Source organism: Trichoderma reesei (genome assembly GCF_000167675.1).
Source record: "Trichoderma reesei QM6a unplaced genomic scaffold TRIREscaffold_32, whole genome shotgun sequence".
Taxonomy (NCBI): domain Eukaryota; kingdom Fungi; phylum Ascomycota; class Sordariomycetes; order Hypocreales; family Hypocreaceae; genus Trichoderma; species Trichoderma reesei.
The window spans coordinates 193,325-218,364 of record NW_006711179.1 but is presented as its reverse complement, the minus strand read 5'-3'; the positions used below and the strand labels follow the sequence as shown (position 1 = coordinate 218,364).

Here is a 25,040-nt window from a genome sequence, read left to right as displayed (position 1 = left end):
GATGCTCGCATTCTTCATTTTGCGTACAATTCTGACTGGCTTGTTGATGCCTGCTTTGAAACGGCTCGTGATATTGGGCTTCGCCTCATGGAAGCACTCATCAAGCATAGAGATACCCATGCGGTATGTCTTAGGAATGACGTCTCATATAGGTAGTAACTGATAGGATCATAGCGCTTGCCCTTGATCTTTGTAGGACACAGCTTCGGCGGAATAGTTATCAAGGAAGTAGGTCCAAAGCTTCCATCACTTCATCTCCACTCCTCTTCGTCTTGTTTGAAACCTACTCTCTGCTTGAGACTCTTTCTCATTCATTATTCCAGGCTCTCTCAAGCAACCCCGACGACACTCAAAACATTCTGGAAGACACATGCGGAGTTATCTTTCTGGGCACGCCTCACCTAGGTAGCCCCATTGCCGGTTATGGAGCGACCATTGCCTACTTGACAGGCTTCCTAGGCTCAAACACTGGCCTGCTTCTTTCGCTCCGAAGTACCGGAGACTTGCTGGTGAATCTCAGTAAAGCTTTCCAACAATGCGTCAACAGAAAGAAACGAGACACAAATAAAGAGACCGAGATAGTCTCCATCTGCGAGAAGAAGCCGACATATCTGTTGAACTGGCTCTACGCAGGCAAGGTGAGTACAGCCCGAGGAATGTATGCCACATCGAAAGCGTCTTACATGTTCCAGATTGTCCTATGGGAATCCGCAGCTTTTGGTGCCAATTTTGCGAACGTTATAGAGGTTGACAAAGACCATTCTGGCCTGAACAAGTGTCTTAATTCCGAAGACCCTCTATACAAGGAGCTTACTGCACAGCTATGCCGAATGAAGCCGTAAGTGACGAGACCACCATTTCGACGATACACATAACTAAGAGCCTCAGGAATGTGCCTCCTAAAATCAACAAGCTTCAGCAAGCAGTCATTGACCGCCTGGCCCCCGTAATCGCCTCTGACGCAGAATACCACCCCGGTGGTGATGTGTATGGTGGTCACTCAGAATGCCTCCCTCACACGCGAGAGCAGCTTCTCAACGACATCTGCGACTGGCTCGATGAGTCTGATGCGCCCCAGAAACATCTCTACTGGCTGCAAGGAAAGGCCGGTACCGGGAAGTCTACAATTGCACGCACAGTTGTAAGCCGAATGAGCAGAAAGAAGCGCGTTGTCGCCAATTTTTTCTTCAAGCGAGGTGAAGGCGATAGGTCACGGCTTAAGCGATTCTTCACAACAATCTCAGCTCAGCTTGTCAGAAAACTACCCGGTCTTGCTCAGATGGTCCAAGATGCCTTGGAATCAGAGCCCTCACTGCCAGAACAGGATCCACGGGTTCAGTTCAGGAAGCTCATCAAAGAACCTTTACAAATGCAAACCTCCTGCCACGATAAAGCTATAGTGATCGTCGTCGACGCCCTTGATGAATGCGATTCAAAAGAGGATCTAGTTGCTCTGGTTCAGCAGCTCTCGAAATCAATTGTCCGTACCCAAGGCTATCAATCTTCGTCTGGACAACTTTTAGTCAAATATTTTGTCACCAGTCGCTTGGACCGTCACACAAGCTCTGCTCTCCACATAGTCTCCGAGGAGAAATGTGAGAAAATAGAGCTTGAGAGGGCCACATCAGGCACCACTAAGCAAGATATTGAGTGCTATTTCAAGATCCGCCTACAGAAAATCGACGGCTTTTTGAACCCATTGTCAGAGTCCGACCCGTGGTCAAATCCTGCAGACGTAGGAATTCTCAAGAAACTTGCAGATCGAGCGGATCCACTATTCGAATTTGCCGCTGCTGCTTGTCGTTATATTGCGCAGCCTACTGTGCCTGGAGGGCCGAGGCTTCTCATACAAGATATACTGGATTCTAACAGTTATGGAGACCTTGATGGCGTATATCTCCCAATCTTGAGACGGAGGTTCGTCAACCTCAAAGGGCCCCTTCGCGATCGAGCATGGGCAGCTTTTGAGGATGTCATTGGCACAGTTGTCTTCTTGGCGGATTCCGTGACAGTTCATTGTCTTGCAATGCTTTCCGGGCAAGATGAGCAAGCGGTTCGCCAAGAACTGTTGCTCTTTGAGTCAGTCTTGGTGGTTCCAAGGAAGCAGGACAGTTCACTGCCTATCACTTTATTCCACGAGTCTTTCAGGGATTTCCTCATTGGACCGGAGGCCAGCGAAGAGTTTAAACTTGATATGCAAAAGACGCACATGCGTCTGGCAACTCGATGTCTTGAAGTTCTACGCGGGACGTTGAAGGAGAATCTTTGCAACTTGAAGAGTCCTGGAACACACCGAAGCGAAGTCGATGATGAAACTATCCGGACATCAATATCAGAAGAGGCCAAATATGCCTGCAGATTTTGGGCCTATCATCTGAAAAGGTGCGGGTTGCAGCTGATTGATGGCGATAATTGGCATTTATTTCTCTCCTCTCGCTTTCTCCATTGGCTCGAAGCACTTTCTTTGCTTGGGAGATTTTCTGAGATCATGCCGCTGATCCGGGAGTTGGAAGCCATCATACACGTACGTTCGCCTCAAATTCTTTGTTATTTATCGTACATCTGCTGATCCCAGTAGCCGACTGATGGAGCACAAGTGAAAGCGTTTCTGGACGATGCTCACCGCTTCATCCAGTACTTCGGTCAAACCATTAATGCCGCGCCATTACAAATTTACAGCTCGGCACTCACATTTTGTCCTACTGAGAGTGTTATTCGAAAATCATTTGTCGCTTGTCTGCCTGAATGGATTACCCGGACCCCAATCGTCGAAGCCCAATGGAGCGCCTGCCTGCAGACTCTTGAAGATCATGAAGCGCGTGTTACCAGTATCGCCTTTTCACCTGAGGGTCTCCTCGCATGCGAAGATCGCCATAAAAATGTCAAGATATGGGACATTCGATCGGGCACCTGCCTGCACACTTTGCGTATCAGAGACGGGGGGTCCCGGTTCAGATCTAGTGACGCAACGATGGCCTTCTCCAAAACCGGCAAACTTGGCTATTTCAAACCCCCATACTTGATATTGTGGGACCCGAGTCAAGGCGATTCTTTCCAAGAATCCGAAGATCTTGGCGGTCCAGCTAGGCCGAGTCAGGTAAGGTTCACAGCGACTTTTACAGACGAACAGAAACTGGTCTACATGAATTGGTCGAGAGATGAAGTTGTCAAATGGGATCTGGGACCTGCTTGTGGAACAAACTTCACCGATGCCTCTGGCAGGGTAAAGCCTGCTGGCAGAGAGGTATTCGATTGCAAAGCAATATTAGGATCTGCATCAATATCTCTCATATCTCATTACGAATTTGTCCTATCTTCTGATGGTCAATGGCTTGCGCTGGTGGGCGAACAGCATGTCGAGCTTTTCCACATTAGCTCCGAGGACAGTCATTCGTTTAATATGCTGCCACCATACAGCGCTTCGATCCGGCATGCTTTTTTTTCGCGAGACAATCGCTATTTTGCAGTTTGCCGCCAAGGAGGCGACATCCAGATTTGTGATGTCGCATCAGCGACAGTATTGCAGATACGCAGGGACGGCTTAGGCATCCCAGAAACGGCGACAATTTCACCAGATGGACGGTTGCTTGCAACAGGCGATAACATCGGAACAATCGTCATTTGGGAGTGGAAAGAGGACATTTGTCTGAGACCCATTACGGAGCATGGCGGCAGAATTCACTCGCTGGCATTCTCACCAGACGGTGCACGGCTTGCCTCGGCATCGGCAGACCGAACGGTGAAAATTTGGGACGTTTCCATATTAATGCACAATGAGGGAAGTGAAAGTGTTGGGTCCGATATGGTTTCATTGGCCTTGAACGGTCAAAGATTCATTACTTCAACCTCCGGTGCGTCTTCAGGTCATCTGTGGGACAACTATGGCAGGGAATGCGCTGGGATATCGTTCGAAGGGATGGAAGCACGTGGCATACAGGTGTCTGCAAATGGGAACATGTGTGCGGCTTTTTCAGACGAAGACATTATCCTCTGGGACATGGAAACAGGCGGCAGCTTGCCAATGACGAATTACAGTGGGAGCATCTTTGACCCAAGCATTTGCTCAATAGCCCTCTCAGCGGATGGTGGAAGGCTTGTGGCAGGCACTGAATATGGGACCGTCGAGGTGTGGGAGTCTCGTACCAGCGAAAGAGTCATGCATTATCATGAAGGAATGGGACAGACGGCAGTAGCCATCGCTTTCAATGGCGAGCAAGTTGCCTTCCTGGTTGATGGATATGTTCGGCTCGAGGACTTAAGTGGGACGAACTCCTTCACATGGGAGGTTCCCACACATTCAAGTGGGCAATTAGCATTTTCTCCTAAGGGGGATCGGCTTGCAGCCCTCTGGGGTCGGAAAGAAGCTTGTATTTGGGACTTGACAACAGGCACCTGCATAAGGAGGGCCGTAACCGATTACACCAGGGATTGGGAGGGTCCTTCGATCTCTCTCGATCCAAGTTTTGTCGACTACGGGTTTACCCTCTCTGCCAACTTACCAGAGGAAACGTCCTTTGAACAAATTCTGGTCAAGTATCATATTAGTCAGGACTGTGCTTGGATCATGAGGCATTCTGAGAAGGTCATGTGGCTTCCGCCGGAATACCGACCCAAGGCAGCAGCTGCTGCGGGCTCACTTATCGTGATTGCTCGCCGAGGGGGGCGCCCATATGTCATTGGACTTTCAGACAGTGGCCCGGGCGAAATGGGTCGCTAACGGAAGAGAATGGAGAGTGGCCAGCCAGCCCAACGAAATTTTGCTATTGCATCTTGGTAGTTGCCGTATGGATGACGCTGGTTTTTGATTTCGAGGCTAATGGAGCGGCTGTGATGGCGCAGGGGACCAGCAAGGTAACATGGAATGCCTACTATCAAGTATACGGCAGGAAATCAAATAGGTATAGTCGAAATCCTGTTCTGATCCTACAATGGCCCGCGACTTCGGCAACACAGATGTACAGAATCTGGAGAATGCCTCCTATGTAGTGTTTCGTCAACGCTATATTGGATAGGATATGACATTGTTCACAAGCCACCTGAAGAAGATATACACGAGTAGATATCTCTTGTTGAACCTGGTGTGTCGTCTACTCTTTTTCGCTTTTCCGTCAAGTGACCCCGGCAGGTCGCAAATGTCCAACCAATGCCGCCAACGCCGCAGATGCCGCACGCGACTTTACCAGCCGAGTTCGGCCTCTAAGCCCTTGAAACCCCAATTAGCTATCAGCTTGTATTATCGCGAAACAGCTGGAAAGGAAGCATTAGTTGCTCAGCTCCGACGATTCCTCAACAATTTGCGACTCATAGCATGGCGACCCAGAAGAGCAATAAGTGAGGAGAAGCAAAGGCCTAGAAGCGGCAAAGGTGACTAAGTTGGCATGATGATGGTGAGCTGAGCTGACATGGCGTAAAGCTTGACTGATGATTTGCCTGGGTCGAGTGCGTGCCAAGTGCGGGCAGCTTGCATGATGATCCCAGCAGCTCCTAGACTACTATATAGTAGCCTCAATGCCATCTTCCATATGCCATCTCCCTTCATCCCCTCTTTAACCCCCCATCTTCCTCCTCTCTCTCGTAACAAGTATTTGAACAACTCATCCTTCTCCTCCGCCATGACCATCCGCGTAGGAACAGCCTCGCCCAACACCCAGCCCACCACCCCCCTCACCCTCTCCCTCCTACACTCGCTCGCCTCCCGCGCCGCCGCCCAGCGCATCGACATCCTCCTCCTCCCCGAAGCCTTCATCGGCGGCTACCCGCGCGGCTCCGCCTTTGGCTGCGTCGTCGGCAGCCGCACCGCCGAGGGCCGCGAGGCCTACGCCCGGTATTTCGACCAGGCCATCGACCTCGGCGACACCGTTGGCGATGGCAGCGCCGGCGCGGGGCTCAAGTGGGTGCGGCGGGAGCTGCCGGGTTACGAGCAAGGGGGCAGCGGCCGCGGGGACGGATCGAGGGAGGAGCTGGAGCGGATTGCGCGGGATACGGGCGTGTTTTATGTGACGGGGTGTATTGAAAAGGCTGGGGGGAGCTTGTACTGCGCGGCCGTGTATGTCTGTCCGAAGGAGGGCATCATCGGCAAGCGGCGCAAAGTGATGCCAGTACGTGTCCATCATCTATCTCTACTATTCCACTCCGTCTAACACAGGGCATCCACAGACAGGCTCGGAACGCCTCATCTGGGCCCAGGGCCACCCGTCGACCCTCCGCGCCGTGTCCACCTTCATCCGCGGCCAGCGCATCAACCTCGCCGCCGCCATCTGCTGGGAAAACTACATGCCTCTCCTGCGACAGTCGCTCTACGCGCAAAACATCAACCTCTATCTCGCGCCCACGGCCGATAGCCGCGAGGGGTGGCTCAGCCTCATGCGCACCGTTGGCATCGAGGGCCGCTGCTTCGTCGTCAGCAGCAACATGTGCGTGCGGGCGGACGAGGCGAATGGCGTGGACGCGGGGGACCGGGATGTCGTGCCGGTGGCTGGGGGTGCGAGACGCGGAACCGGGGCCGGAGTCGGAGTCGGAGCCGGAGGGGTTGGCGGAGGAGGGGCGAGGAGGAGGACGAGTTCGGCGGTCATCACGGATGATGGGTTCGAGTTTGCGGTGCCGTCGCCGCACAAGGTGAGGCATGGGCGCCGGAAGAGCGTCTTTGACGAGGACGGAAACGAGATTGTGCTGTCGTGTCCGGCGGACAGCCGCGACGTCCAAGCAGAAGACGAGCTCGACGCCCAATCGCAAGCTGATGCACAGGCCCAGGAGCAACAGCAAAAGCAACAACAGCAGCAGCAGCAGCCCGCCGTATCTGCACCGAAAGCGCCCGTCTTCCTTTCCCGCGGCGGTTCGTCTATTGTGTCTCCCTTTGGCGACGTCCTCGCCGGTCCGCAGTGGGAAGACGAGGATAATCTGATTTACGCGGATATTGATTTACGGGATTGCATTCGTGGAAGATTAGATCTGGACACGGCGGGAAGTTATTCGAGGAACGATGCGTTCAAGCTGACTGTTGATGGGCTAGATTTGGATCCTCTGCCTTATTGAATGGGCGACAACTAACAAATGGGTAGTTCGAGCAGAATGCCAATTTGTAAAAGATTAAGTCAATATGAGGATTAATTTGTACTTGGCAACTGACAAACGACATGCTATAATGCGACAAGAAGAGTGGAATTCTTCTTTTTCTCTCCGAAATTACCATGCAACTCCAATGCACAAACACAATCATATGCTCCCGTCAAACACGCTGCAAATCCAAGCCAGCTGCCAACTCCCTAACCGTGTGAAAACGCCAAACTGATGCAATGCCCAATGCCATTGAATGCTTTCCTCCTCCTTCTCCTCTCCAACCTCACATATTACCATCATTGTTCGGCTGCGGCCTCTGACACGGCCTCCACCCCCGTTCCACCGCTTCCACCGCGCTCGCCTCCTCCTCCGCCTCCTTCCGCTGCCTCTCCAGCGCAGCCTGCGCCAAGATCTCCCGGCGACTGAGACCCGCGCTGCTCGCCTTTCTGCTGCCGCCCAGCACAAACTCGCCGCCCGTCCAGCCGCCGTCATCCTCGTGCACGTCGTCCTCCTCTTCGTCCTGGCCCGAAATGTGATACCGCGACGTCTCGCCGAGCGTGTGCCCGCTAGACTTCCAGTCCGCAGCGTCCACCTCGCGCTCAATCTGGTGGCACAGATCCCAGAACTGCCTGTCGTGCGGTCCGTGGACGTTGTGCGTAAGCTCGTGGCACAGCGTCTTGCGGATCGTCTTGTAGTCGCGATAGCCGTCGTGTGCATCGGTCCGCAGTCGCAGCTCAATCACCTCGCCCTGGTTACGGTTGAGGCCCAGGGTGCGCGTCGTCCCTTCATGCGTCGACTGCGTGTGCGCCAGCGGCTCCATTTCCGTGAGAAGCGCAACGGTAAACTTGTGCTTGCGCATGGCCGCCCTGATGCCTGGATCCTCCTTGAGTCGCATCAGCAGCTTGAGGCTGCGCTCGGGATGAGGCAGCCCGCTGAGCGGCCGCACTTGTAGAAACGTGTATTTGGAATCTTCGACGGACTGCACCCCGCGACGCCGTGCTGGCGCCTTGCTCTTCGCCTTGGATCGCTGCGCCTCGCGCGCCGCCTTGATGTTGTTGAGCTTCTGGCACATGGACTGAACGGCTTGAACGTCGGCGTTGGTCGAGCCCATGACGGTGACGGTCTTGTCGGCGAGGTTCCTGACCGAGTAATCGGGGTCCTTGAAGGGGTGCTTGAGGAACGGGCCCTTGGGCACCATGACCTTGATGTTTTCAAACGGAATCTCGAGCACGTTTTCGATTTCGCGAAACAGGTCGGTGACGGTGAGGTCGGCGTCGAGTTCGAAGGGAAACTTGTGGCCTCGATGCGACACGGTGATGGCGACTGTTTCTGGCCGAGTCTCGGCTTCGCTGTCGCATTCGCTGTCGTGTTCGCTGTGAGAGTCTGTCTCGTGCGATGCTGACGGTGCTGACGCGGCTGCTGTGGCTGCGGAATCGACCTCCATATCGCCGGTTGTGTCGTTGTTGTTGTCGCTGTGGTCGTTTGTTATGAAAGATGTCGTCTGCGGCTGTCTTGATGCGGCATCATCTTTGGTGTGGTCCATGGAGTAATCGTTTAGATGCGATGCGACGTCCATCATGCGCTGCGGTTTTGGTTTTGCGCGCCTGACTCAGGTATAGGTAGTGTAGGTAGGTTAGAAAAAAAAGAGGGAGAAGAGCTGTAGTTTGTGGCGTCAAGTAGTTGATATTGGATCGATTAATGAGTAAGGTAGAGTATATAAAATAACCAAGAGGTGCCTATATATCCTTCTGCGACTGAATCAGGTGTGGAAAGGGAGAAGTGTATGATGATTACAAATCTAACAGGTGATGTTTCTCGGAGATGCGACCGACATATATAGGCCGTGCTCAGCTGGGGCAAGAGCGAAGCATACGTACACCTGCAATACGAACGCTAACATAAGATTCTATTTACGCGTATCAGCAGAACAAACCTTTTCAGCATTACTGTACATATATCATGACAAGCCAATGAAACTTGTTCAGTTTGAAAAGAATGCACCCGGCATGGCTTACTCATACATCGCCTCTCCCGCTTTTGCAACAAAGATACGATTCAATAATACGATGCGATCTGCAAGTGCAAATCGCCTGCCTGCCTGCCCGCTTCTGTCGGTGATTCGGGCACCTTCGGCAGGGTGCTTGGTAATACGTCATGGCGGCCTCTTTTCTCCTTCTTCCCACCCTCCCTTTTGCGCTCATTTTGGTTAAGCGCAATCTGTCAGCCCCCTCTCCTTCCTCGCGACAGCGAGAGAGGGATGGGTGCTGCGCCACGATTCTAGCAGCCAGCCTCAGCCGCAGCTTTCTTTTACTGCCCGAGATTCTGCCATACCTACGTACAGCTGGTGGCGGATGGCTGAGGATGGAGATGCCGGAGAATCAAAGACCGGAGTCTTGCAATTTCCCCGGAGATGTAGATGTGGCGACATCAGATAGTTGACCATATGTATTTTCCTTTATCACATTCCAGGTCGATGATACTGGCTATTGATGCTCCTTGATGCTCGTTACAGAAGCTTCCACAGTTACATAATCAACATCTGTTGCCCTACAACAGGCCATCTCCTCGGCGGTCAAAGCTGCTTACCAAGTCAAACAACTGCCGCTTTCTCCTTGTGGCAATCACTGGTCCGTGTCCCGCTTGCCGTGCCGGATCACCGGGTTTCCCGCTCCGCAAGCCGCACGTTTCCGCTAATGCAGGGTCTTATATGTACAGCATCTGTCCTTCTATTTATATACAAGTCCCTACCCAACAATCTAACTATCCTGCTTCAAGAATATAAACGTCCCCAATCTTCTCTAACAAAGCTCTCTACGTAAACAACCCATCTATCTCTAGCTAGCAAGGCCCAAGCCTGGTATATCACTCTCTACTAAGGTTCCTATGCAAAGCCTCAATACCCTTTCTCTCCAAAGCCTTACAGCCCATCCGGCTCGCACCACTCATTCAGACCCTTGCAGTAATAAGTCTCGGTGCTCCACGTCCTCTCGCAGCACGGGTACTCATCGCACACGCCGCCGCTAAATGCATAGTGGATGTAGTTCTCAAAGGCAAGGTTGACCGTGCACACAGGGATGGAGGCGAAGCCGGCCGACTTGACGCCCTCCTGGTGCGCAAAGAAGTTGCCGCTGTCGGCGTCACCAAAGCTGTCCGGCTCGGCCATCGGGTACGGGTTCTTCTTGCCGGCGGCGATGAAGCCGGAAAAGGAGCTCTCGACAATGTCGCGCCACGTCACGCCCCACTGGTTGTCCTCGTCGTCGATGTCGTCGTGGCCCTTGAGCGGGTAGAGCTCGATGTCGGCCAGCTCGGGGAACTCGGAGAAGCTGAAGAGGAAGAGGGAGTACTCCTTGCCGTTGGAGGCCTTGTAGTTGCCGGGGTACCGCACCTTGGCGGCGTCTTCGTCGCTGATGATGGCTACGCCCTCGAGCTTGTCGGGCGTCCTGGCGTCGGGCTTGTCGTAGATGACGACGGGCCGTTGGTTGGAGCCCAGCCTCCAGGCCAACTGGATCAGCTGTGCGTAGATGCACGTCTCGAACAGGTCGCTGAAGTCGAGCTCCGAGTACTTGGCGCTGGGGTCGTCGAGGAAGACGCCGCCGCTGAGCAGGTTCTGCAGGGCCGCCGTGCCAAAGTAGCCGGCGCTATAGATGAACTTCATGAAGCCGTCAATGGCCTCCTGGGCGGCGTCGGCAAAGACTTGGGCGGCGTCTTCAATCTTCTTGGCGTCGTCCATGTCCTTTTCCTTGCTGTAAGCAATAGGTTAGCGCGCGCGCGATTCAAAAGAGCACGGAATCGTATGGAGGTAGCTTACGATGTCTTCGCGTCGCCAGCGGCTGCCTTGTAGATGGAAATCGCTCCATTGATGCTTTCTTGGAGTTGTGAGCCTTTGTCAACACCCGACGTGAGGGCTTTGAAGACGCCTGCGCTGAGGAACTATTCATATAGCATAACACGGTCAGCTGCCCATTCACTACTACTAACACATTGCCACTGCTCATCCTTACCTTTTCCCATATGCCAGCTCCGGCAATAGAGAAGATGCCACCAAAGACGTCCAAAGCTGTCTGGAGAATCTCTAGCAGAGTGGCATCGTTTGCTTTGGAAAATGTATCGTGAATCTGTACAACATTTCGTCAGCTTTAGCAGCGGAAACCCATGGCAATCTGGTCCTCAGTTCAGGATTCAATAAACATACCGTGTCGGCCGCATGCGTGACATCTTGGGCGACCTTGTCGAGCGAGTGGTACATCTTGTTATGTACGTTGAAGACGTTGTAGAACGAATTGAGCACCAGGTCAACCGCTGCGTACATGGTCGTGCCGCAACGAACAGGGATACTAAGGGGCGTTCAAACGTTGATATCAGCAAAAGAGCTCTCCCCACAAAGGTCAAACAAGCAGCCAAAATAGCAAATACATACCATCCAGAGTCTCCAATAACGTCACAGAGGAACCCCGGCGGCGATTTGAACGCGCAGTGGCCGTCAAGGCCTCCGAAATTCTTTCCCACCACGTCCGGCAGGCTCTTCTGGGAGGCGTCGACTCGGCCGGCGTCCGTCTCCTGCCAGTACCAGTTGGTCATGTCCTCCATGCACTGCTGCGCAAAGACGGAGTTCCAGCGCTCGGCCGGCCCCAGGCTGAGGTCGTTGCCTGCTTTGCCGCAGTTGTTGCAGGCACACTTCCAGGGGAGTGCCGCATCGGCCGGGTTCGAGCAATCCTGCTTCGGGGCGATCGGGTCGTAGCTCATGTCCTCCTTCCACGAGTCCACGTTGCAGCCCTCGAGGATGGCATAGCCGTAAAACGAGCAGTCCGTCGGGATGACCTTGGGGTCCGTGTTGTCCTCCGGGTAAGGGTTGTATGTAAAGACGCCGCCCGGCGAGCCCTTGCAGACCCCCGAGGGACACTTTCCACGGGCACACGACCACGCGCAGAGCAGCGAGTACTCTCTGCCCTTGTCCGAGGCCGGAACGCCAGGAGGCCTGATCATGGGCGGCACCGGCTCCGGCGTGCCGCGCTCGTCGCAGACGCAGGGAGACGGGCAGAAGCCGTACTGGCAGGCAAACTCGCAGAGGTCGTTGAAGTCGTCGGGGCCGTGGCCCTTGATGCACTGGTTTCCGCCATCTCCGCCGCCACCGGGTCCGCCGGCGCTTGTTCCGGGCTGCACCGGCAGATGGGGGTCGTCGCAGCATGTTCCTCCGTCGCCCTTGTTGTTCTTGACGGAGCAGGCCGGGCTGAGCCACGTCGCGGCCTTGTTGCTGTACACATCCCGGATGACGTGGATGTCTGCGACGCCGTTGCCGTCAAAGTCCTCAAAGTAGACGCAGGTTCCGGCACGGTCGCTGTTGTACACGGGCTTTGATACGTGATCCCAGTGGATGTACGATCCGGCGTTTGCCCCTCGGTCTCCAGGGCCTCGGTTGTAATACACATAGCCGTCGCCAAACCACTTGTCGACCCAGATCATGTCGTCCTTGCCGTCTCCGTTGACATCGGCGAACCGCAGGTTGGCTCGGTCCTTGCCCTCGGAAAACTTGACCTGGCCGACGCTCGACCAGCTGTTGTCGTCGTTATGGAGCCAGGCAGAGATGTAGCCATCCCGCCTGAGGCACAGGTAATCGTCTCGCCCGTTGCCAGTCAGATCCGCAAACTGAACGGCGTGGTCATGGAGATTGAAACCGCGCTTCTCTGTGCAGGAAACAGCCGAGGCGGAAGACTGTGCGTTTGGGAAGTAATCCCACGTCTTGGCGTCTGACCAGGACCCTGTCGTGTGATAGAGATTGAGCCAGACCGACGGCCGGTTGTCGTTGTCGGGATCCGTCCAGACAATGTCGCAATCGCCATCGCCGTCCCAGTCCATCAGGTGAAGATCCCGCCGGTCGAGATTCTTGCCAATGAGCGCCATCGGGTCGAAGATGGTCACCACGGGGCCCCAGTAGGACTCGCCATCCTCGACCGTGCCCTTGCCGGCGTTGGGGTACATGATCATCTTGCCGTTTGACCACGTCCAGACGTAGTCCACCTCGCCGTTGGGGTGGTTCAGCATGTTGCAGTACTTGACTCCGTCTGCCCTGACCTTGGAGCCGCCGTGGCCTGCGCTCTTCCAGGCCCTCATCCGGAACGTGTGTGTGGTCCCGTCAAGGCTGTGCTCGAGATAGACGTAGTCCTTTCGGCCAAAGTTTCCAAAGTCCTGAGGGACGCCCCAGACACGGCCGAAGAGGATACGGCGACGGATATCTCCGTCGCTGGCCGTTGCAACACCGGGATGCGTGTTGCCAGACGACGCGCCCGCGGCAAACCCCTGACGCCAGTCAACCTTGAGACCATCGCCGTTGTGGCCGCTCTGGCAGGTTCTCGAGTTGGTCCACGTTTCCACGCCACCAGTCTTGTCGACAAAGAGCCAGTCCGCCCTGCCGTCGCCGTTAATGTCCAGCATCCGCACCCCGTCGATGGTGTCCTTGCCCTTGGCCAGGAATCGCGTGCCGAGGGACTCCCAGTACTTGGGGATATCGTCAACCCAGCCGTTGCGCCAAGCCTGGATGTTTCCGTGGTCGTCAAGGGCGAGATAGTCGCCGCGGCCGTCTCCGTCAATGTCGGCAAAGCGGATGCGGTCTTGTTTAAATCCCACAGTGTCCTTGATCTTGGCCGTGGCGCTGACGCGCTTGAAGGTTGGCGGCTTCGTGGCGGTGCCGTCTCCCTGGTTGATGGAGAGGTACGCGTTGCCATCGGGATCAACGCAGACAATATCATCGAGTCCGTCGGCTACCGATTCGTTAGCCTCTGAAAAGATGGCGGACTGAAAAGGGGCAAAATCGACAGTGGGATAACTTACCATTCATATCGACAAACTGGATTCCGCGTGGTAGGCAGTGCAGATCAGGGTCCAGATCGGCAATCCTCGTAAAGACGCCTCCAGAGTTCTTCCACACGGCAAACTTGTTCTGGTAGGGGAGATCGGACCCATTATACCAGCCCAGGAAGTCGTCGTACTTGCGGCCGTACAAGGCAGCAAAGAAGAACTGCCCCTGGTCGTACTGGGAGGTGTGATTCAACAGGATTCCTTCCGAAGTCTGCGAGTGATAGTAGATACCGTCCTCAGCCCCAGAGCCAAGCTGCGTCAGCCCGGCGTATGAGCCCGAGTTGTACACCTTGTCGCAGCCCTGCCCAGGATCCGGTTGGCTGTCGTCGATGGGGAGGGGATCCTTGATGTTTCCATCATTGTATGCTCGTAGGATGGCCTGCCAGAAGACGTACGCCATCTTGCTGTGGCCTACCTTGTTGGGGTGAATGCCGTCCGGATTGATGTCTGGAGCGAGCCAGCCATGGGCAGGACCGTCAGCAGGGTCCATGTCGGCTAGGTAGATGCAGTGTTGGCCTTGGAGTTCAGTGACCAGCTCCCTGTAGCCCTTGTTGAGGATGGGGTTGTTCTGCTGGCCAGCGGCAAGACCACTCGGAATCAGAGTCGACAACATGATACAAGCATCGGCCATGCCATCGGATGCCCAGATGTGCATGAGCAAGTTTCTCATCCGCGTCTTGCCATTGCCCACGTCGATGTTACGGTTGGCATCGTTTGTGCCAAGGTTGATGACAATTACATTGGGCTTGAGGCTCCTTGAGTTGTCGAAATGGTTTTCCGTCTCGTCGATGATGGCTCCCGGCGTGCCCTCATTATCCTTGAGATGTTCTGTTAGCGGACTTGCTTCTCACCCAGGAGGTACCTATAGCACAAGATGGAATAAGATCGTGTACTTACGTTGTCCTCGATGGTTCCCGTCTGCATGGAGCCCACCATGTCCACTTGGAAGCCATTGAACCTGAGTGCCTGTCGCAGATACCCTCGGAACCTTGAGACAGAGATTAGTCCTGGGATTCACATTAATCGAATTGTAAGATGTTGAGAAGACATACCCGTTCAGTTCCGGTTCGGATCCAACGCCATGAACAATGGAAGCACCCAATGGCATAATGCGCAGGTCCATAAGGGTATCTGCACGCCGAGCAAGCGGAGCGCCATCGGGATGGTGGATGTCATGGAAGGGATACGAAATGTTTTCAGCGATGATGGGAATATGAAGGGCTCCGACGGGAGTCTGGAGCAGAGCCCCGATCACCAACAGTAGCGATCGTGGAGACCGCATGGCTGGTAGACCGCAGCAACGGTAGAGGGCCTTTTTGAATCAAGGAAAGGAGTGAAAGCCAAAGACCATGAGCTGTGTGGTTTTCTCGAATGTTTACAGTCGGGGAGGATCATTTTATATGTCGAGTCACAGCTCCCATGAAGGATCTCGCTCGCATTGCCAAGTTGAACCCTGCGCCCGCGCTTAGGAATCCTTCAATGGGGAAGAGAGGCCACGAGATGCTCACTTGAACCCTACCAAAGTCGAATCCTACCAAGTCATGGCATCTGATAGGTCTGGCTCCGAGTCCGGCGGCCAGGGAGCTTTGCAACCACGTACCTGGACCCTGAGCTAGATCACTTCATCAGTTCAGGATATCCTGACCTGGATGTTTTGGCCCTTCGATCACCCTGAGAGACATACTAGCGTCTCCGCCGCCATGGCACGTTGTGCGACGTCAGGCATGGCAGAGGCTATTTGGAACCCGGCAGGACGCTTGGCGGCAGCGTCAAAGGAAGACTACGGCCGCTGGGGAATCCTAGACGCTCTCAAAAGTGGGTGAGAGTAGACATCGGGAAATGGCCGAGTGTGCACAAAGACAGCCCTCGATATATGACAGAAGCAGCCTTGTGGGCTCTGACCCCAGCCAGGCCTGGCGAAGTATGGGCTGAGTCCCTCGCATGGGTTCCCCATTCCTGATGCACCCCGAGTGACATACAATGCCATTGTGGTGAAGCTCAGGGCCAGGAACCTGACTCGACTGGCCAGCCTGACTCAGGTGGTCCCTGTCACGGCATGCCGCTATGGATTTCGCAGACTACAGTACCCGACAGGACTAGAAGTTGGAGTTTGTGGGGAGCACGGAGTATTTGACAAGCGTATTCTATACGCTTATTTCACTGCCCCTGTCCCGATAACGCTATTTTCTTACTTATGCAAGCGATCCTTTGGAGGGCGAATTACATAGTAGTTAGCAAAATGGATCTTTATAGGTTTCTCAAATGAATAAAGGCTGCGCGGGCTGGTTCCATTCCACAAACACTGCTCGTAGGCATCAGTAGATGTGACAAGCCGGGAAATGTACCTGCCTAGGTGGGTAAGTAAGGAACAACATAGATCAATCCTTCTATGGGGCAAACCGCTTAAGTGGAGGAATCTTCTGTCAGAACTACTTTATCCATCTAGGCAGCTACCTGAGTGAATTAAGCGATGAAAGAAGGGCCCTGAGTCTTGTCTGCCGAAGCCTAAACGGCTTAAGCGATGTCAAAAGGAGTTGGTTAACCGTATGAAGAGACCAGTTGACGGGCATCAGAGTAGAGGCAAAGGGGCTCAGCGAGGCGGTGGAAAGCCCTCGTTTGTCGACAACTCTAATGGCCGTGCTTCGTACAATACAAGAGTGATAGTTGCTGCTGACGAGGGCAGTTCCTGAAGATATTGGGCGCCAGATCGGTGTAGCATCGAGCAGACTATTTGGAATGTTTCAACTCGGGGTGCAAGGACAGCATTGAGATGGGCAAATGGGGGGAGGCTTAGTGATGTGGTGGTGGTGTTGTGATGGAGACGGATGCGCGATTGCGGCAGGCAGGGACCTGGCGCTAATCGAGATTGATTTGCTTCGTGCATGTATGAGGAAGCGTAACAGGACAGGGATCGTGAACTAGTGCTCATATGAATACGCTGCCCGACTGACAATGACAACAGTAAGATCAAAAACAGCTTAAGGTTAGGCTTTAAGGTATGGGCCGAGATTAGGGGTATTACGCACCGAGGCACGTTTGCCCTGGGCTCTCGCAGATCCTGCTCACACTATAATGAAGATGCCCCCCCAACAACAAGCCCTCAGGTCCATTGCGTTCGTTCTGTGAGACAATATCCTACTCTCTATCAAGGCTTCAACATACACATAGTTGTTTACACACAAAGCTCGCGTCAAGCCTTGCTCCCATTATTACTCTACCTCACCATCTTACACTACGCCAACAACTGCTTCTTGACAGCTGCAACAACGTGCCCACCTTTACTCGGCCACCTTGACAATGATCTTGCCGACGTGGCGGCCCGCATACATGTAGTCAAACGCCTCTTTGGCCTCGTCAAACGCAAACACCTTGTCCACCAGCGTCTTGAGCGCAATCTTTCGCTGGGCCAGATGGGCATTCAGATTCTCAAAGTCGAGCCTCGTGCCGACGCCAATTCCACTACACACGTATCAGTAAAAACTCTCTCAACTGCACATGCGTTCAATCCATAAACAAAGAAAAAAAGGATCAAAACTCACCGCAGAGAAGCAGGCTTAAAGAGGAGCTTCAGCAGCTCGCTCGGACTCCAGTCCGCATCCCACCCTCCAAGGAATCCCACAATCGCAATGTCTCCATGGGTGCCGACAGACTCAATGTTGGACGGAATGTTGCCGATGCCGCTGTTGTTGATGACGACGTCGACGCCCCTGCCGCCGGTGATGCGCTTGACCTCGGTGCTGACGTCGCTGTGAGTCTTGTAGTTGACGCCCGTGACGAGGGGGCTGAGCTTCTCGAGCTGGGCGATTTTGGCGTCGGACGAGGATGTGATGATTGTGTTGATGCCGGCGTCGACGAGGAGGATGAGAGCAAACATGCTGACGCCGCCGGTGCCTACCGCATTCCGTCAGTCAAACATGAATCTTGTGAATGGCGTAGCAAGAGCTTCACCTTCCAAGAGAACGTAGCTTTTGCCCGGAGTCAGCTTCTTCAACCCATCAAGCGAGGTCCAAGCCGTAACGCCTGCGCAAGGAATTGTAGCCGCCTATATGTATATTGATTCAGTCAGTCAATTTTCTCCTCAGCACATCAAGCAATGAATGATGCTCAGCCAGTGAGCTCACCTCATCCCAAGAGAGATACTCGGGCAACTTGACAAGAACATCCTCCTTGAAAACCGCATACTCCCTCAAAACACCCTCCACATCTCCTCCCAGCGCCTGTCGGCCTCCCGTCTCCTCGCCCGTGAGGTAGTTCAAGAAGAAATTCGGCGCCACATGGTCTCCCACAGCAAACTTCTTGACGTCCGATCCGACGGCCACGACCTCGGTTGCTGCGTCAGAGGCGGGGATGCCCTTGTCCATGATGGAGATTGGGTACTGCCCGTGCAGCATGGCGACGTCGCGGTAGTTGAGGGAGACGGAGTGGACTTTGACGAGGACGTCTTTGGGGCCGAGGCTCTTGGGGGTTGGTTCGGTGGTTTGGGTGATGGTGAGGGGGGTTTCGCCGGCGGTGCGGCGGTAGGCTTTGTGAGTGTCTGGGACGGCCATGGTGAAGAGTGGCGTGATGCGACTTTTTTGGTACTGTTGTCGATGTTGGAGAAGAAAGGGCAGTCAAGGTTGGCAATGTAGTGGTCAATATGATGCTTGCAAAGACTAAGGTAGGTATTCGTCGTCTTTTATATGTATGAAGCGTCCTCAAGGCTCGAACAAGGTTGTTGTGTGACGAGAAGAGCAAACTTATGGGACGGCATCCGGCATCTTATATACCACATGCACCCGTCAACATCAAATCGCGATATCATGGCAACCCATGACATGCTCGTCGCCTCGGTGTCGTGTAGAACCCGATTTGCGCAGCAGAAAGAAAATACTCATGACATCGATATAGTTCCACCCCCCGCCGCTTAGAAATTCGACATTGATGGGGTCGATGCAACCCATCCTCGGGCACTCAGGGCACCATGAGGATTCGGGCAGGCTCGGAAACGGGGTGCGTGGCTCTTCGGAGATTATTGTTTCATCATGCAGGATGATTCAGCTTGCAAAGATTGGTTTACGGCGGAAAATGGGAGCTTGATACTTCACCGAGACTTTTACGTCTTTTGTTAAAGGGATTTCCCCATTTTTGCAGCGTCAGAGAGATGGCCATGGCTTGGGCGACTATCGCCAAGTGTAAGTTGCTGCACCGCTAAGCTGACAAATACGGGAATAAAGCAGTTGGTTGCGTCACCTTGAGGACTCAACCTGCAAACAACAAAAGGTTACTCTGTAGGTAGGTATGGAGTCGCTAAACTTGATGTGGAAAGAATCTGGAGCTATTGTGAAAGGTTCTTGTATCGAGTGGTACGATATGATCTGTCGTAGTGTTCAAGGTATTAAGAAAGCGACTTGTTGGCATCTCAACTCTAGTCACAAGAGTGTAAACCAGACCGTCTTTATGCACGATTTACTCATTGAATCTTCGACTCTTTGACTCAAGCAGTGGAATGATGAGCAAAGCACAGCTGCAAATATTGAAACAGATTAACCACTTCCAATACGGCCCTGTAAAGTGACAACCGCCAATAATATTTTCCTTATTGAAATCGTCGGTCGTCTTACCCTGGAAGTCAGATCATGGTGTCCATTCCCAATCTCGATCCTGTAATACCGGCTCCAGGATCAAGTACCTAGGTACGTACCCAAGTACCAGCAGCAGCGGATCGAGAAGAAATTGCCAAAAGCGGAAATCAGAAAGAGTCAAGTTTAATAAGCGGGGCGTGGCTGGCGGAGCGGATTACAGAAGCAACAACAAAAGACGTGAAGCTGAGCATCTAGATCTGATAGACTTTGAATTCAATTGTCATCCATCACGGCTTTATTATGAAGGACTGTCCGGTGTCCGAAAGGCAAGTCGCGTCACAAACCCGATACGCAATACAGAAGCCGAGGTTCTTTCTCTGTTGAACTGGCGCATGTACACGGACATGCTGATACGATCCTTTTCCCTACCTTAGGATCAAATACTGATTCCCCCCATATACAACTATCATCATTCGCCATCTCCTACATTTCCACCTCAATGCTTCATCTGATACTCTCGCCAAGTCGTCCTTTTTCTTTCATCTTCCCTCATACCGTCAAGCCAGCACCACCAACTCCACAATCACTAATTCGGCCCTCCAACAACCACCTCCCTCTCCTCCCAGTTTCCCGTCTTCACAACCTCCTCCTTCACAAAAGCATACCCAACGTTACTAAACCTCCCATCACTCCCCTCTTCCAATATCATCAACGCCTGATCCCTGAGATTCATCAACAGGCCAAACGCCCCGTTGTTATACTGTTCCCACCTCCCAATCAGCACAACCATATGTGATCCCTCCTCCTTCTCCACAACCTCCCAATTCCCACAAGTCTCCGACCGAAACACCCTCGCAGACTCCCCTTGCTCCTCCGTCTGCCTCACAGACGTCGACAACGCGCTGAACCGGAAATATCCATCATCGTCCATGACTCCCCCCGGCGTACCCTCAAGCCTCCACCCCGTATCCATCACATCCGCAATGTCCTTCATCCCATCCTTGGTCCCCAAAATCGGCCTCCACGCAGCATCAACCTCTGGAAACACAGGCAACGTCGACAACCTCGGATTCGGCAACGCCTTGGTCGCAATCCCCAACCACTCCGCCTGCCCTCCCCTCTCCAGAATCGCCCTCATCAAGGCAATCGTCGCCCCCAATCGATCTTGATTCCCAAACTTGCTCGTGTCAAGCGTCACCCCCATGATACCCATGATGCTAAACACCGCATCAACAGGGTACTTTGCCGCCCTCATAAACGAAGAGCGCCATATCGCCGTAAACATGCCCGTCTTGCCCTTCATGTCCATCGCATCAATCAACTCCCTAATCCGCGGCCGATCCCTCCCCGCATCCCCAAATAGCAAGATCCTGTACTCCTCAGACGACGACGGCAAATCCATCCTTCTTCCCTGCAGATCAAAAAGACTCACGCCCCTCCCCTTCATCGCCATCTCCAACGCAGTCTTCAACGGCGCAATCGCTGCTTTCGTACTCTCAAGCTGGCTCACCAGCAGAGGGAAATTCGACTGAAACTGACAGTCGCCGCGGTCCCACGCAAATAAGCAGTGCACCGAGGGCGGCGCAATGGCTTCCTGGAGGGTCCACGCGCGGCTCGCCCAGGTGGTTTCCTCTGTGAGCGAGACGAGTCTCTGGAGGCCGCCTGGAGCGACGATGCACTCTGTGCTGGAGCGGTAAATGTCGTACATGCGCTGGATCTGCCATGCTTTGTCGTCGTCGTCGTCTTGGAGGATACATAAAGCGTCTAGCCAGATCAATTTGCATCCTTGTCTTTCCGCCGCGAGCGAGACAATCTTCAACACTTCGACGGATATGGGATCAGCCCCTTCTGCTCCTTTGACATTAATCTTGGGCAGCGTCGACTTCTCGTCGGGAAGAGGAGGGAGGCCTCGCCAGACGTATGAGATGACGGCATATGGCGCCAAAGGAAGGTGTTCGAATTCCAGGACATGGATAGTTGATTTATGGGCGAGGGCGTCGCCGTCGATGAAGCGGAATCTATGTTTTGTAGCCCCGGTGAGGGACAGCGGCTGGTCGACAATGTCGGCGAAGTTGATGTGCAGAATCGTTTTGCCTGTGTCTGCCATTTTCATAATACGACATTGAACAAAGGTGTCGACAGAGATGCAAGACTCGGAAAATGAAGAGAGATAGAGGAGAGGTGATGGTCATGATGCGGGGGGCGCTGCATAAAGACATCTACGAATCAATACTGCCATCGCGGGATCAATTGGCGGGGCAGCAAGCATCAAGCCAATCAGTTCATGAGGCTATATAAATGCATGCAGCATCTCGTCAATAGTGCGGCAAGTCTTGGCTTGATTGATGTTGGAGGTCATTCCAAGTTTTGGAATGGTTAGAGCTTGTCGTAGTCCTCAGCTGAATCAAAGGCTTGATCACATACAACCAATGGGAATCCGGATGCCAGTAAACGACAAGAATAGCGATCTCGGCCAAGCTCATGTAGAATATCGTATGATATTATTATAAAGATATACATAGGTATATGAATGGAGCCCTACATGTATCCTCACACGCCGTCCACGTCGCTCTACTCGCTCATGCTCATCATGCCATACTACAAGCTTCAGTGTCTCTCGCCAGCGTACAAAGAAAACCCAACTCCCTGCAGCCAATTCCGTTTCGAGTGTATATAAAATAGCATATCAACAAGTGTCTTTGATGTCCGTAATCCCTCATGAAAAGTGCCCATTGTGTCTCTTTTTTTTCTTCTTTTACCCTTGTCTCCCCCATGTCTCATGACCGGCTCACGCCCAACGTCTCCAGGCGCTGGCACGAGGGCATCTTATACGCATCGGCAGCGGCCATCTTGACCGGGTCCTGGTAAAACCATCCGGTGGCTGCCTCCCTCAACTGCCGCTTGTGCATGATTTCGTTCTCGCACTCGTACCGCAGCTGCCGCACCAGGTTGAGCTCGGCTGTCCGGTCCAGCTGAAGCAGCTTGGACTTGCTATATGAGGCGATTTCGGAGGGTACGACAAAGTATTTGACGTTGAGGTTCGGCGTTGTGCGGCCCTCGGTGAAGGGAGCCTGGGGGCTGTCAAAGACCATGCGCGGCGTGGCGGGGGTGGAGGAGCCGCCAGAGAAGATGGAGGTGATGAGGGGCACGAAGAAGAAGAGGAGGATGGGGAGCAGGCCGAGCAGCGTCTGCAGGCCGTGCTGCTCCTGCTGGGGGGCTCCTTGGGCCTCTCGCGGTCTCGCTCGGGGCATGCCGCCGCCGAATTGGTGCACTCGAATGCCGGGGCCGCCGCCAAAGTTGAAGACGAACTGGGGACCTGTGTCGAGCGTTCAGTAGTCAGTATCACATCAACTTCCGACCTCGCCGGCTTCACTCACCTCCAAAGCCTCCTCCGCCAAAGGGACCGCCTCCAGCGCCAAAGAAGCGCGCAAACATTTCCTCGGGCGTCATCTCATCGTCCCAGGGACCGCCACCGCCTCCCGCCGCCGCCGCTTGTCGCGAGCCGAAGCCTGAGAATGGGTTCTGTGCGCGGGCGCTCTCGAAGCGGCTGTCCGGGTCGGTGCCATACTTGTCGTACTTTTCCCGCTTCTCCTTGTCGCCCAGGATGCCAAAGGCGCGGCTGACCATCTTGAAGGCCTCATCGGCGTGCTCGTGGCCGTTCTTGTCGGGGTGCGTCAGCAGCGACTGTTTCCTGTACGCCTTCTTGATGTCGGCGTCGGTGCACGAGCTGCGGACGGCCTCGAGGCCCAGGATGTCGTAAAAGGCGGTGGGCTTGCATTTCCGGATGCGCAGGACGGCTGCCTTTTGCTCGACCGTGTACGTGCGGCCCTGGTTGCCCTGGTTGTGCTCGCGAGACCGGGCAGCACCGCCCGTGTCGGCACCCGAGGCTGTGGCGTCTGGCATTTATCGGATGGCTAAGGAGCGAAGAGAGGCAAGAAGATTTGAGATTCGAAATGTCGAGGATCGAGGAGCGGAAGCGAAGAGCTGGAGTCGATGACGATGACGGGAGAGGATGCGGCAAGGTTCGAGGGAGCCGGAGATGGATATCGTATCGAGGAGAAAAAAGGGACAGATTCTTGTTTGGCTGCGTTTTCTCGCCAGTGACAAGCCGGAAGCGTGGCTTCTTCCAAGAAAAAACGACCGACAGAAAGCGGCCCGACGACAAGAGGAAAAGACAACAGACAAGACGGCCAGAATCAACAAAGGCTTGGCGAATAGGATACGCAATGCCGTCGAGATGCAGATGTGCGAGTCAAATCAATGCACCGCAAAGCGACCCGCAGGATTCGAGCGTCTGTGAGCTGGTCGGATTTCGTTGACGCAGCGCGATGCAACTTTTGCGACATGTCGATTCGCTGGGACTTTGGCTCCATGGGGGGGCCGCTGCTGATAAGCGTCGCCGACACGTGATGCGCGCCTACCCTGGACCCAGATGCCAGAACCAGGCGTCTTGATCTTGACGACAGTCAAACACACTTGCCAGGAGATCAATCAGCATTTTTTTTTCTTCTCTCTGCTGGAACTCTCTGCATTCTTCTTTGTGATTTCTGACTGATGCTCTTGCATGCGGATGAGATGATCTTCCTTTGAATGATATTGTCACATAACACCACCTTGTTCAGCACAAGGGAATGTCATGTTTTTCACAGGCTATACCTGCATCGAATTAGGTAGAGACATACTCACTACATCTGTTACCTCACTCCCGAGTCCTTTGGACGAGGATTACAATCTTTAGTAACTCACAAAGGTGCTCACATGCGGGCAGTTGACAACTGCAGGACCTGATGCCAGATGAGCTGGGTCGGTCAGGCCTTATCTTTCTCGATGTTTTGTAAATACAAGAAGTTCTGGGGCTTTCCCACCTTAATAAGAGGATAAGCAAGAACGACACTGGCACTGCAATGGTGAGGCATGCGCGCACGCCAAAGCCAAGCCTCCGTTCCTTCCCCAGCTACACATTGATTCACAGTCGAGTTCTGCCTCGCTTCACCGAGCTTCACCCAAGGCTGTCCTTACCTCCTTTGTAAGATCATAGAAGCTTTGCACCTAGAGTTTGATCTTCACCAGTTTTCAATCTCCTCCAATCAAGGCCACCTCCAACTCACAGCTCAATATCGCCCATATCTGACAACCGGCATCTTTGTCGACTTACACACCGCACCCGACAGACTCTACTCAGTGGCTGCGAGATGGCGTCGCAGAGACCTAAGCCTCACATGGAGAGGTTCGTCGACTTGGTTCATCTCTCTTTCCCCCAAGCCTATTGCAATGCTGACGCTTCAGTAACAGCATTCTGCTCTCAATGCCTTTCAAGTTCCTCGTCGGACCCAAGAAGAAAGAATTTGCGCTACATAGAACTGCGGTGTCAAGGCTTTCGAAGAGTCTCGACCAGCTGGTGAATGGGCCCATGAGAGAGGCCAAGGAGCAGTGCGTTTCTTGGGAAGACACCGACGAGGATACGTTCATCCGCTTCGGCGAATGGGCGTATACTGGAGACTACACTCCTGGAAGCCCAGAAATTCTCCTCGACGCTTCTCAAATCGCAACCTCCGAACAGGAAGGCACCGT

At 53.8% G+C, this 25,040-nt stretch overlaps 7 protein-coding genes across 7 annotated transcripts; 2 read left to right on the top strand and 5 right to left on the bottom strand.

The window, feature by feature from the left end:
- Positions 1–823: 823 nt before the first annotated feature.
- Positions 824–4,150, top strand: TRIREDRAFT_70028 (uncharacterized protein; the record flags this gene model as incomplete). Its single annotated transcript, XM_006969432.1, has 3 exons — positions 824–2,524; positions 2,579–2,960; positions 3,555–4,150. Coding segments are annotated over 3 exons (2,679 nt in total), but the record flags the coding sequence as incomplete, so codon positions are not given.
- A 1,372-nt stretch (positions 4,151–5,522) lies between these two features.
- On the top strand, positions 5,523–7,032 carry TRIREDRAFT_82197 (carbon-nitrogen hydrolase-like protein; the record flags this gene model as incomplete). The annotated part of the gene is made up of 3 exons (XM_006969431.1): positions 5,523–6,098; positions 6,157–6,441; positions 6,787–7,032. 3 exons carry the CDS (start codon positions 5,523–5,525, stop codon positions 7,030–7,032), a joined length of 1,107 nt encoding a protein of 368 aa, XP_006969493.1.
- A 385-nt stretch (positions 7,033–7,417) lies between these two features.
- Positions 7,418–8,711, bottom strand: TRIREDRAFT_52463 (uncharacterized protein; the record flags this gene model as incomplete). Its single annotated transcript, XM_006969414.1, has 1 exon — positions 7,418–8,711. A coding segment is annotated over exon 1 (1,218 nt), but the record flags the coding sequence as incomplete, so codon positions are not given.
- Positions 8,712–12,201: 3,490 nt separating this feature from the next.
- TRIREDRAFT_70021 (carbohydrate esterase family 3) lies at positions 12,202–15,031 on the bottom strand (the record flags this gene model as incomplete). The annotated part of the gene is made up of 4 exons (XM_006969413.1): positions 12,202–13,811; positions 13,882–14,725; positions 14,806–14,896; positions 14,961–15,031. Coding segments are annotated over 4 exons (2,616 nt in total), but the record flags the coding sequence as incomplete, so codon positions are not given.
- Positions 15,032–17,195: 2,164 nt separating this feature from the next.
- On the bottom strand, positions 17,196–18,389 carry TRIREDRAFT_30759 (uncharacterized protein; the record flags this gene model as incomplete). Its single annotated transcript, XM_006969377.1, has 4 exons — positions 17,196–17,367; positions 17,448–17,799; positions 17,857–17,950; positions 18,030–18,389. Coding segments are annotated over 4 exons (978 nt in total), but the record flags the coding sequence as incomplete, so codon positions are not given.
- Positions 18,390–20,055: 1,666 nt separating this feature from the next.
- Positions 20,056–21,576, bottom strand: TRIREDRAFT_112094 (uncharacterized protein; the record flags this gene model as incomplete). Its single annotated transcript, XM_006969412.1, has 1 exon — positions 20,056–21,576. One exon carries the CDS (start codon positions 21,574–21,576, stop codon positions 20,056–20,058), a length of 1,521 nt encoding a protein of 506 aa, XP_006969474.1.
- Positions 21,577–22,019: 443 nt separating this feature from the next.
- On the bottom strand, positions 22,020–23,738 carry TRIREDRAFT_52456 (uncharacterized protein). The gene is made up of 2 exons (XM_006969411.1): positions 22,847–23,738; positions 22,020–22,785 (listed from the first exon to the last, which is right to left on the bottom strand). Exons 1-2 carry the CDS (start codon positions 23,370–23,372, stop codon positions 22,247–22,249), a joined length of 1,065 nt encoding a protein of 354 aa, XP_006969473.1. The 5' UTR covers positions 23,373–23,738; the 3' UTR covers positions 22,020–22,246.
- Positions 23,739–25,040: the final 1,302 nt, after the last annotated feature.

Bases quoted from the DNA above. Each gene is read 5' to 3' on its own strand.
- TRIREDRAFT_52456 (XM_006969411.1), bottom strand. From the start codon at position 23,372: ATGCCAGACGCCACAGCCTCGGGTGCCGACACGGGCGGTGCTGCCCGG. The intron at 22,786-22,846 runs GTGAGTGAAGCC...CGCTCGACACAG, and splicing joins TGGCGGAGGAGGCTTTGGAG to GTCCCCAGTTCGTCTTCAAC.